Source organism: Amblyomma americanum, chromosome 4, assembly GCF_052857255.1.
Source record: "Amblyomma americanum isolate KBUSLIRL-KWMA chromosome 4, ASM5285725v1, whole genome shotgun sequence".
NCBI classification, from domain to species: domain Eukaryota; kingdom Metazoa; phylum Arthropoda; class Arachnida; order Ixodida; family Ixodidae; genus Amblyomma; species Amblyomma americanum.
This window is the reverse complement of record NC_135500.1, coordinates 41,027,157-41,039,427: the sequence shown is the minus strand read 5'-3', so window position 1 is coordinate 41,039,427 and position 12,271 is coordinate 41,027,157. Positions and strand designations below refer to the sequence as shown.

Here is a 12,271-nt window from a genome sequence, read left to right as displayed (position 1 = left end):
TGTCGGACAGGAACTGCTGGCAGAGGAAGCTTGGGAACTTCCTGCAGATACATTTGAATGTGTTATTAGGCAATGACCCGTTCCTCGTTAGAAGCTCCAAAGAAGTCGTTGAGCTGATGGGAAAAGGGCTACCAACTTCCACGACGGCTTTTTCCGTCGACATCGAGGACATGTATTATTCCATTCCGCACGAAGGACTGTTCGCTGCCATCAGAGAATGCGTGGAGCTTCACGGAGAGACGAAGTTCCGGAACTCAGTTGGCCTCAACACTGGCAACTTCTTGGAACTTATAGATTTCTATCTAAAGTCTTCCGTCATCCACTTCAATGAGAGTTATCATATTCAAAAAGCAGGCATTTGTATAGGTTCGAGCATAGCTCCAGCCTTAAGCGACATTTTTCTGTCATCCTTTGACCGACGTCTTCAAGACAAACTGCGAGGGATGGCTGTCACCCGCGTGTGCAGGTACGTCGATGACTACCTGGTCTTCCTGACCCCACCGGGGGACGGCAATCTTCAGGATTTGGCCTCAAAGATCCTCTCGGCATTTTCATCTGAAGCTTTCGGGCTCCGGTTTACCAGTGAGCTACCGCTTGATGGTCATCTTCAGTTCCTGGATTTAGATCTGCACATTGAGAAACAGCGTTTGTGCTGGTCCTTCAAACCCAGGTCCAAAAAGGCTTTGCTTCCCTACACTAGTGCCAATTCGAAGTTGGTCAAGCGAGGCATCATTTCCCTGTGTTGAGTCGGCCCTGAAAAAGACTTGTGACCACAAAGTCCAAGAGAGCTTCCAGTACCAGCTTCAGCGTTTGCAAGCAGCTGGATGCCCTCCGCACGTCATTTCGAGTGTGTGTGAAAATGTGCTTCAAAAAATTAAGAGAGAACGCAAAGACAAAGAAGACGCCGAGCAAAAGAAGGCCCATGTGATTCCATACATCCACAAATTCTCGCACATCAAGAAAGTGGCGAGAAAAGGAGGCGTCAACGTTGTCTTCTCGGCTCCTTGCAGACTGTCCAAGGTGTGCGTGATGATGAAGAACACTAAGAAGACCCCTTGCAAAATCAAACATCTAAGGAAGTTCAAAGATTGCGTTTCCGGTGTTGTTTACCGCATTCTCCTTAGTTGCGGAAAAGTCTACATAGGCCAAACCGGCAGATGCTTTAATGAAAGAGCAAGGGAGCACCGGTTGAGCGTGGCAAACAACGATGGAGGGTTTTTGGCTAAGCATTGTGCGGACTGCACAAAAATGAAGCAACGGGACTGTGTACCATGGTTCGAAAAGACGGAATTTCTGGCCAGATTGAATGACAAATGGGAGCGTCTCGTCGTCGAAACATTTTACATCGGCACTACGGACAACTGTGTTAGCAAGGCTTCCATTTCCTTATCATCCAAAGAATTTTCGTTTTTGCGGGGGCATGTGTAGCCTAGTGGCCTCTTTGTGCCCTGGTGATTGAGCAGTGCCTCCTGATTGCGTTTGATGCTTTCGTTGTTCATTTGATTAGCGATCTCAGTTTTGTTTCGGTTCTGTCATGGTTTGAGATGTTTTCCTACGCTTTGGATTTCATTCACCCCCCTTTTTTAAAACCGTTGTTGTCTTAAACTGTTGTCCCGTCTTTCGTTTTTTTGTTTTTTTTGTTTTTTTAAATGACTCGGTGCCTATTTTCACTGATTTTGTGACGTAGCTTCTTGAGCTGATTCATGGTTTTTTACACTTTTGACCTGGTGCCTTTTTTTCACCGTTTTTTTTTGTTTTTGACGATGACCGATGTGGTTGTTTTTGTTTCCCGTTTTGTTTGCTTTCAAAAGGGGGAGTGCTTCGTCTCTTGGTTTTGGTGTCAGCACCTGCGCTTGTAAGCGGTTCGAGCTTCAGTGGTATCAGATGGCTACAGTGGTGAGGTTTTTGTTATGAATTTCCTTACTTTGCAGAACGCGTAATTCTCAAGTGTGCACTGTCGCTAAGCGTTCCTTTGCTTTTTGTTTTCATAGAAAGGGCCGGCCCGGTATAAGATTATCTTGTAAGCGGTTGGTTCTTGTGTGGTCTGTTTATCGCCTGGGCAGATTGTCACGTGCCATATTGATCAGATTTGAAGTGCGTTGGGGATCGCTATATATATTTGCCTTGTATTCCTTCCTTTAGTAAAGTTGTAAGTCTGCGTTAGTGTGTGTCTGCCTCCCTTTTGTCCGTGTTCTTGTTGCGCAGTTCGTCTTTTTTGCATTATTCTCATCTCCTGGGTACCTCATAGCGACTCTGATACCTCGGATGCGAAGCAACCCTTTTTCCACTTTTGTGAAATTCTTCCATACTATCAGCATAAACATCAACGCTACACATCCTCTGCAAAAGGGCTTGGGAAAGCATACAAACGCGTGCTCCGCCGACTCTTCACTAATACTCTCTCTAATACTAATACTCTAGTATGACCGGATATAATGAGACGTTTCGGCCCTATGGTCACTGTCCGGTGCTCGCACTGTGGGCAGGTGGCTGACACCTACCACATGGTGTGGGCCTGCCAGCAGAACACAGACTCCCCCCCCCCCCCCCCCTCCTCGAGTGGACTGGGAGGCCGCACTGCTCGGCTGCTGGGACCTCCAGGCCCAGCTGGCCTTGGTCCAGAGGGCCCGGAAGCGGGTTCTATCGATGGGGTCCTGAACTAGGGACTCCACCTAGTATGTAAGGAGGTGGGAAGCCCTCGAACACCTCTCTATAGACAAGCGTCAGGCCGTGACGTCAAAGAGATGCGGCAGCGCTGGCGTCAGCAGTGGCTTTCGTTGTGTAGGCAAAAAGCGGGACCTTCCGTATTGGCTGGGCCACGCTTGCGTGTTTTCGAGCACAATTCACGGTGTGCCCACAAATTGTGGTACGGTTGGTTGAGCCGCAATACAGAATAAAGGAAGCGTCATGAGCTTCCACAAGTTTATGGCAGTCAGATAGGTGCGAAAGTTGCGGGCAGGGGCCGAGGAGCAAGACAAGTTCGTCGACGGATCGGCTTCGCGGCTAATTATTACCGCCGAGCTCGCGGGTTATTTCGCCGAGCTCGTTTCTCCCCTTGGGCTATTATATTGCGTTTCTGCATTCAAATCTAATAACTTGGTCCGTGTCTTTGACTTCGCATCGTTGCTGTTCGGTCGCGTGGTGAACTGTGCAAAAATCAAGTAACGCATGCAACTCGTTCTCATTCTGTCGTGCTCTCAGCATAAATTTAGGTGCGATATTCCGTGTGCTTGGGATCGTACGTTAAACGCAGGGTGCCCATAGAGATATGTTTCTCTATGGGGGGCCATTTTCAGATGCTTACCACCCGGACAACGTCCCGTGCATCACTTCGCGCAAAAAAACGACAAAAAGCTGCCGCCAGTCGCCTTCAGCGTTCACACCGTGCCGCGCTTGAAGAAGCACCGGACTCGGGTAGTAGCACGCACGACGGTTTTTTCTCTGTTTTCATTTTCGCGAATTTCAAAAAGTGTTTCGTTTCAACCCCGGTCCAACGACGCTAGGATCTCGACAAAGTCGTGCAGTGTTATTTCCTAAATTATTTGAATTTTCACATTTTAGGTCGATCAGAACCTGGCGAAGACAGCAAATTCCACGCCTAATTCCACTCCGATCAAGCAGAATGCGCACGCATGAATACATTCTAAAATGAGAAGCAAAATTTTATAGCTTAGCGGAGTGGAGCGTAAATTTCGTCTGGAGCTCGTGGAAAACGTCTATGCATGCGCCCTTGAAGGTCTCGGATCTCATTTGCCTTATTCAAATCAGCTATAGTGTTCATTAATTTGCAAGGTCGCCGGAGTGCAGCGGCTCGGTGTAAATAGGAAGCACATTACAAGGTTCGTCGTGTGAGAAACCTGATTCGCGTCGTGCATCACGTCGTCCTATCTTGCACTAGCAATCGGATATGCTTTATCGGCCCATAAGCTGAGAACTGTGGACGATTAGTTCCTCCCCATACCTCGCGCTTTCACCCGCCGTAGCGCTGCGCTGTTACTGAGCGGAGAAGCACCCGATGCAGCGCTCCGCCTACTAATTCCGCCTGGCGAACAGGCTGAAAAAGTGCAGAACTACTCTCCGAGCATCAAGAAGAATGTTTATAACCACAAGCGACGCGCACGCTTTGAAATATTCGCATTTATTAGTTGATTTCGAAGGCAGCTAGCTAGCGTCGCTTGGCGTGCTGCGTTTTTCTTTTCTACATACATAACGCTTTTCTACATATATACAGAATAAATGCTTTTCACCACCACCACCACCGTCTCCTGTCAGATCGATATCTCCGTGGGTTATTTTATTTGGTCACGACAATGCGTTACACACACTGAATACGCAGGAAGTATTGCTGCAAAAGATTCCGGAGTACAACGTTGCGATGGCAGTTCCTATGGTCAGATGAAACCGCGTAGGGCATCAGCGCAGAGTATGACAACTTGTCAAAAGGAAACCGAGGGCAGCGCGAATGAAAACTGATGAGAGTTAAAAGATAATTATCTGAAAGTGGTATAAATAAAACAAGCCCAAATTTGCGTAAGTATGAATGCAGCAAATAGGCATATGCTATAGGGGAAACACGCGCACGAAAGAAAAACTATTTTTTTTAAACAAGAGCGTCAGCAAACGAAAAAGCAGTACACAGTAGCAGCATGGAAATATAGCAAGGCAACAAGAGAGACGTAATCAGGGGTTGTATCCTGAAATTGGATGTAATATGCAGCCAATGGTAAGGTCTGGTCGCCAACCACTCGATGGTCGGGTCGCTTGCCACAGACACTTGAGAGCCGCGTGTATATCTGAGTGACCACTGACAGGTAGCCCAGTGGAAACGAAATGGACAAGGGAAAATGGACAGGTTATAAGACACGGCCCCAGTTCTTATGAATCGAATATAAAAAAATCGGCAATGATTAGAAAGAACGTCTACAGTTATATTACGCTGTAGTGCTATTAAAATACTAATAATTGCGAAACTAACGAATTTGGTGCCGTAGTTAGAAGTTTGTCTTGTACTAAATTGTGATGCGATGCCGTATCACGCAGTCGGACGCCGAGATCCCGTTGGTGCCGTCCCCGCCGTTGGTGCGCCAGTCTTCCTTGCAGCGGCAGACCAGCGCGGTCGACGACGATGCCTCGTCGCAGCGATATCTGCTGGCCAGGGGTGGCATCCGCTTCTGGAAGAACTTTGCCTACGAAGCCGAGGTATGTGCGCTTCACGCTCCGCCACTCCTGCCCACGTTGTCGCGCTGTAAAGTCACGACTGGGATGCGGGGAGTACACTCACTATTGTTCGAGTGTAAGGGATCTTTTCGCGGCGTTTGGGGCTTCTGGCTTCAGCAGGGCTATGTACTGGATGGCCGTTTTGAGTGTCTATGCCTGACGGTTATGAAAAATTGCAATGTACAATGCCGCTCCTACAAAGGAGTTGTACAAACTTGTAAAATGCCTCTGGAATCGTACGCGGTGCAATGAGAAGAAAAAGGAGTCAGAAAAGAGAGAATAATTTTGACTCGGAAGGGAACAACAGTTTACAATTGGTAACAAGGTGCTGGAAGTGGTAAGACAATATGTCATCTTACGGCAGGTATAGTGACCGCTGATATCGAACACGAGAGTGAAATAACTGGAAGGATAAGAATGAGGTGGAGCGCATATGGCAGGTTCTCTCAGATCGTGAATGGCAGTTTACCAATATCCCTCGAGAGAAAAGTGTACAACTGCTGTATCTTACCGGTACTCACCTACGGGGCATAAACGTGGAGACTAACGAAAAGAGTTCGACTTATGTTAAGGACAACGCAGCGAGCCATGGAAAGAAATATGATAGGTGTAACGTTAAGAGACCGGAAGCAGGGAGAGTGGGTGAGGGAACAAACGCGGGTTAAAGACATCCTAGTCGACAGGACGGGGTTAATTGGAGAGACACGAGAAAGGCCTTTGTCTTACAGTGGACGTAGTCAGGCTGATGGTGGTGATGATGATTAGTTCAGGCTTGTATGAAAAGAGTTGAAATTTCCCGCAAATAGTTTGTTGTGAAACCGTTTGACCACTCCTTTCGGAAGATTGCGCAGGTAACTTCTGTCAGCCTCTTTGCCCACAAATAGTCAGGTTGAACGAATCAAATTGCCTCAAAGCTTTTTTTCTCAACCGGTTTTGAAAGTTCATGATCCACAGCCTCGCAGCGGTCCTATCATATTAATTTGGGGTGATCCCGAAGAGACCTCGACAGAGCACCACAGCTGAAGCGGAGTGGAGAAAAAGAGGGTCGCCTTTGCGCGCATAATTCCACTGCATTTCCTATAGGCTTCCTGAGCTTTGCCTTCGCGTGTACCGCTCCAAGGCGAAGGCAGGCGATGCTATAACGAACGGCCCGCAGCCAGCACGTGAGGCCCGGTCCCTTGGGGAGCGATCCCATTAGTGTTTGGCCTCTGTGCTATCTAGAGAAAGAGCACGGAACGCTGCGGTGGAAGAGGCAGTTAACATGCGTTGCTTTCTGTCGGCCGTGGACTGCCGCTGAGCCACTTCCTTCTGCAATAAGGTCGCCTAGACCGCTCTGCGCGTTCTGGTAGACACGGAGTGCTGCTGTTGCAGTAACCGTGCCGCTGCAAACTTGCGGACGTCCGCAAAGATCCGGCGGGGCGATAGGGGCCGCGGCTGAGCCGGCAACAACCTCGCGCCACAAAGGGGGTCAGAGCTCGGGGCACGTGTTCGCCCAAATCGTGCCTGTGCGTCGACGTATCCTACAAGCTGGCGCGATTCAAACTGCGCGGGGATAACATTCACTTGTGTCAGAGCGACCTCATTCATGTCCCACAGAGCGTACAGGCAGCGCGCGTAAATTCAGTCGAATCTTGGAATTCACTTGCATCTCGCAATTTGTGTCTGTTGGAATTTAGTATAATCTCGGAAGTTGTAAAACGCCTGGCCGTTTTATTTCGGTTGCTGATTTTCATTTCGGTGCTTATTTTGATGCTCTCGTAATGAGAAAGAGAATGCAACCTGTGTTGTGGCGGATGTGAAGCTTTGGAGTCGAATAACGGGTAGCAATTGCGTGTCGACATTGTTAATCTCGTAATTGACGTGCAGTTGAGGTGGGCCCTTTCACTAGAGGGCATCACCGCGTTTTGAAACAAGCAGTAAGTTTTCAGCAAGTATATTGTTCATGTCGGAGGATACGGTATCGCTAGTTTTACCACTAAACTGTGTTGCGCGGCGGGAAGAATTTACTGGAGTGCCCCGAAAGTGTGCGGTCGGGAGAAAAGGCGGTGTATACCACTCGAGCTTCTCTCAGAGTTCACTGCTGTGCCACTTTCCGGCATAGTCTGCTATTAATAGACAGGAGAGAAGGTGGTTGTTTCCACGTTCAAGCATGCCACTTTATTCTATCCGTGGCGCACCTGGTTGGCTTAGACGCCGAAAGGCGTCGCAAGAGCATCAGCGATGCAACGGGGCGTGGTATACACCACTGTTGCTCCTCGGCTGTGCAGCCTTTGTCAGAAGTTAACAGCTGGAGGGGTTTTCATCTGGGCTATGTTGTGTGTCTTCAGCCTTCCAGATCTCTCAAAGGGGAGGTCAACTCTCCTCCTCACTTCTCCGAAAGTTACGATTCCCACAGATGCTGCAAGAACCCCACTGCAAGGGGAAAACCTCTTGGAATGCTTACTTTTGGCAAATGCTGTGCGTGGAGCTTGGCTGCCACCGTCGCCGCGCTTATTCGCAGTCGCGTCCCTTCATCCGCGTCCGGCACGACATCGACCCGGACCAGGTGTGCGGCGTTCTGGTGCACGAGTGGCAGTTTTCGGCGCCGCGCATCGCCCTGGTGCTCATCTCGCACGTGGGTCCGCTGGGCGACTGGGCGGACGCGCGGCGCCTGGAGGGCTTCCGGCGCGGCCTGCTGCGCGCCGCCAACGCCACGCCCATGTGGCTGCTCACCAACGGCTTCAACACGGGGCTTGCCAAGGAGGTGGGCGACGCCGTGAGCCGAGAGCTGCGCCGTCGGCAGGCGTTGCGATGCCACAAGCACCCCAACCGCACCAGGGCCACGCTGCCTCCGTTGCGGCTGCTGGGCGTCGTGCGAGAGGACATGCTGGTCAACGCCGACCTGCTGGACGGACGGGTGAGCGCCCCTCTCCTCCTTTCCCTGCCGGCGAACAGAGGGCTGCGAGTTCGAAGCTTGCCACCGCTGGGCGTCGAGCGCTCATGCGGCTACTAAAGCTAGCTCACAAAGAGGGAAAGGCAGGCAGGTTAACCTGACAGGTGCTACGGTTGGCTGCCCTGCACTGGGAGGAAGTAGTAATAGGAGTAGAGGCAATAGAGGGCCGGTTAAGAACGAAGAGAATCAGGTAAGGGCGTGCGTAGCTGTTTTGAACGTTGAAGAACACCAAAACAACGTTAAAAGTATAGCCTTTTCTGGGCACCTGGCTAAGCACTGTAAGAAGTTCAAAATCACAGAAAACAGCCCTGAAAGTATCTGCACCCATGACTTTAATCGCTGCACCACTATCGGCCGAGGACGAGACAGGTTGACGACGGAAATCGTCGAAGCTCTCAAAATCCATTATGCCGGTGAACAATGCGTGAGCACTCCATTCCTGTCCTGTCAAAAAAAGAGCTGAATTTTCAAAGCGACTTGACGAACACCTAAGGTTTCTTTAGTGCCACATACAGCTGAATGATTCAATGATCCCTTGTTGGTACTGCCTTTATCTTGTTTTATACTCCGCGGCGTCTTGCAAGATTTTAACGCTTTTAATTCCCCTTTTTGGGCACGTTTCTAAACCTTGTACCTTCTTCATTTTTATGTATTCACTTGTATATTGCCTTCTGTGTCCTTCATGGTTTTAACGCATTCCCCACCCTTTTGGGTAATTTTTCATTGGTTTTGTGTTTATTATTGTTACCTGACCACCTTTTCGCGGTGGTTTACACAGTCTTTTTATCGCTTAATTTCGTTTGTTCCCGTTTTTTTGCCATCTTGTGACGTTACCACACTGAGTGCCGGTTATCGCTGCAGCAGCCCGGTTACCCACCCTTTCATATCTTCTATTTAAGCATCTTTCCTTCAGAATAAAAATTCAGTTATGAGTCAGCGCTCGTGTGTGTCGTTTCTTCGTGTGTCCCTGTTTCGTCGCGCTGTTTCTTCGTTTAAATGGCTGTAGTGCCGTGGCTACTCGAGAACAGTCATAGAGACGCAAGATGTCGAATCTCCCTAGTGATACCCCTTTTACAGTGCTTACCTCCACTCCAACAGAATAGAGACAGAGAATGTTTGTAAAATGACGAAACCTCATTTTGATGCCTCTGAGAGAAAAAGTGAGCCATTTCATGGAATCAAGGCTATTGGGGCCGTTACCCAAGCAGAACAAGTAAGTGGCCCAACATTAGAGCCATATTGGCAAAGGCCGGCCCTAAAAAGGACCAGGATGGGACCATCCTGTTGCAATATTGGGCCGATGACCTGTGCTGCTTGGGTAAAGAAGAATCTCGTAGGTGTTTTCTGCAGCGGCGTTAGAGCATAAAGGGCCAGTCACTGTTAAAGAAAATCGATCCATGGGGTAGCGCTAATGCTCGCTATTTTTTGATAAGCTTGTATGTGAGCACTCCTGCGGTATTTATAACTAGATTCGTCCTCAAAGTGTTTTTACGTGCGCGCATTGGAAAGTTGCAGTCGTGCAGTTGTGCGCAATGTGACGGCGCTTGCTGGGGCTGGTTCTTTTTCGACCATACGCTTTAAACGTGCATATTTCTCATAATTCGCAGGTCGTGACATCAGCCTGCTAACATTATTAGGAAAAACCTTTCAACATGGTGCGTGAAACAGCGGTTTCATTGTTGGTGTCCGCCGATCGGAAGCAGACATATTTTTCGCTTGCTTATAGCTTCATGGTTTAGCTAAGGGCCATTAACAGTTAGCCGCTGTGAACGCTGAATATCGGTTAGCAAACCATTACTTGACAGAAATTCAGGGAACTTCTAAAAGAATTTCGCTTAACTGAAAGTTCACAACTAAATATCCAATGTATGAAATGACCCGGAACGTAGCAGGCTTGAAATGTGAAAGTTGTCAAAATTAGCGAGCCACGTTGAAAAATGTTTGCAACGTGCATAAGAACCTAGCTGGTTCCTTTACAAAGCAGCGTAGCCTATTATGCCTAAAAGTCGGTCTTTTTCTTTTTCACAAGTATACTTTAATGCTCAAGCAGCATCATTATAAACTTTCAAGAGAATCTGAAATTGAAATTGGTTGTTGGGGAAAGGAAATGACGCAGTATCTGTCTCATATATATCGGTGGACACCTGAACCGCGCCGGAAGGGATGGGATAAAGGAAGGAGTGAGAGAAGAAAAATTGGAGGCTTATCAAGGTTAAGCCCAGTGGATGCGAAGCATGTTAAGCAGTTACACCCTCGGAGCGTTGTCGTCGAGCCGCATATTGAGCGCGCCGCTTGGCTAGGCGTTCTTCGCGTTCTTCATCGGTTTCCGTAGCACGCTGCAGCCTTCGTTTTGCATTCCTATTATTAACGTCCTTAGCGTTTGGAGGCATCTTGACCGCCTACACGCCCGGCGCAAAGACGCTGGCGCGGTTGCGGGCACAGAGACTGACGCGACGGCGGGCGCGCGCCGCTTCATCCCTGGCGTGACCTCACATATCACGTGATGCAGCGATGGTGGCGCCGCCGCCGCGTCGCGCGCGACGGCGCGAACCGAAGCGTGGAGGCCTCTGCCGGGCGACGTCCGACGGCGCGATATGAGGCCCCATCTGCAGCCGGTGTGACGTCATCACGTGACGTCACATCATGTGATCTCACTTCAGGGTCAATGGTGGCCACCGCCGGGAGGCGACCGACGGCGCGATATGAGGCCCCATCTGCAGCCGGTGTGACGTCATGTCACGTGACCTACTTGAAGGTCACTTGAAGGTCAATGGTGGCCACCGCCGGGAGGCGACCGACGGCGCGATATGAGGCCCCATCTGCAGCCTGTGTGACGTCATCACGTGACGTCATGTCACGTGAGCCCACTTCAGGGTCAATGGTGGCCACCGCCGGGCGTCGCGCGAAGGCCCGAAACCTACGTTAATATGCTTCGCATAAAAGAAGAAAGAGGTGCTGTAGTGGAGGGCTCCGGAATGATTTCGACCACCTGGGGATCTTTAACGTGCACTGACCATAGGTCGGCACACTCACTCATGAGTGCACTCATATTGCCTCACTCACACTCACGTCTGTGAGTAAGAGTGAGTGGATGTGAGTGCGGGTGGTGATGAGTGTGAGTGAGTGGACGTGAGTGTGAGTGGACAGGTAAGTGGACACGTGTGATGAGTGGGTGTGAGTAGATGTGCGTGGTTATGGTACTAGCATCGCACAGCACACAGATGCCTTTGCATTTCGCTTCCATCGAAACGCGGCCGCCGCGGTCGGGTTCGAGCCCGGGTACTCCGGATCAGTAGCCGAGCGCCCTAACCACTGGGCCACCGCGGCGGGTCAGTTCATGAGAATCTCCCTTTCTGTAGTTTGGGTGTTGCAGCCAGTTCCCGGGATGTGAAGTCTTGCAACTTCCCAAGGCGCGCAACTGCTTCCGCTGCAGTTAAGGGTTTTTTTGTTCTTACCCTGCTCTTTCATCACCTTCATCAAGGTGTTCCCCTTAGAGTACTGGAGGCTGTTTCTTGGTCTTTTAGTTCAGCACAGGCCTCCATGGCCGTTTCAGTAGTTGCAAGTAGTCCTGAAACAATATAGTGTTGCTTCCTTACGTATAGTTAATGAGATACTCTGCCGCGTCCCAGCTGAGTCCGTCGTTTCGTCACTGTGCGGTTTCACGCCAGCGAAGCGGAGTGCAAAGCTTTGCTAAACCGACCGTAAACACGTTTTGGTCTAACTCGGGCGCCCATTCAACTAAAATATGCACTGTTACAAAGTGCGCTTACCTGAAATATCCTTTCGTGGGGTAGATGGCAACGCGTTCGGAGGTGGTAGAACTCTTCCTAGTTCGGAAAGTTCGTTTTACCTGAGGTTCACTTATCTTAGAGTTGGCGCATTGCGTGCTGTGGATAGCATTAAATCTTTAGCGATAAAAATTTGGTTAAGGATCCTTGCGAGATTATAGGAGACAATATATACTATTATCAACATGTTGCCTAAATGCACCATCACTGCACGTCGAATTTGATCCCATTGACGCGGCCAGACATGGCACAAAGATGACAACGAAGGCTGTTCTGTTGTCTTAGTTTTATCAGCTAGACTGTTATCAGCGGCCCTGGCTGCTAGGTGCTCGGT

General features: G+C 49.6%; 1 protein-coding gene across 2 annotated transcripts in view; it reads left to right on the top strand.

The window, feature by feature from the left end:
- Positions 1-12,271, top strand: part of LOC144127891 (transient receptor potential cation channel subfamily M member-like 2) — a 223,971-nt gene that overhangs the window by 77,732 nt on the left and 133,968 nt on the right. For both annotated transcript variants that reach the window (XM_077660865.1, XM_077660864.1), the window contains exons 2-3: positions 5,041-5,199; positions 7,718-8,113. In XM_077660865.1, the coding sequence (XP_077516991.1) occupies positions 5,041-5,199; positions 7,718-8,113 (555 nt within the window). The remainder of the gene's footprint in view (positions 1-5,040; positions 5,200-7,717; positions 8,114-12,271) is intronic.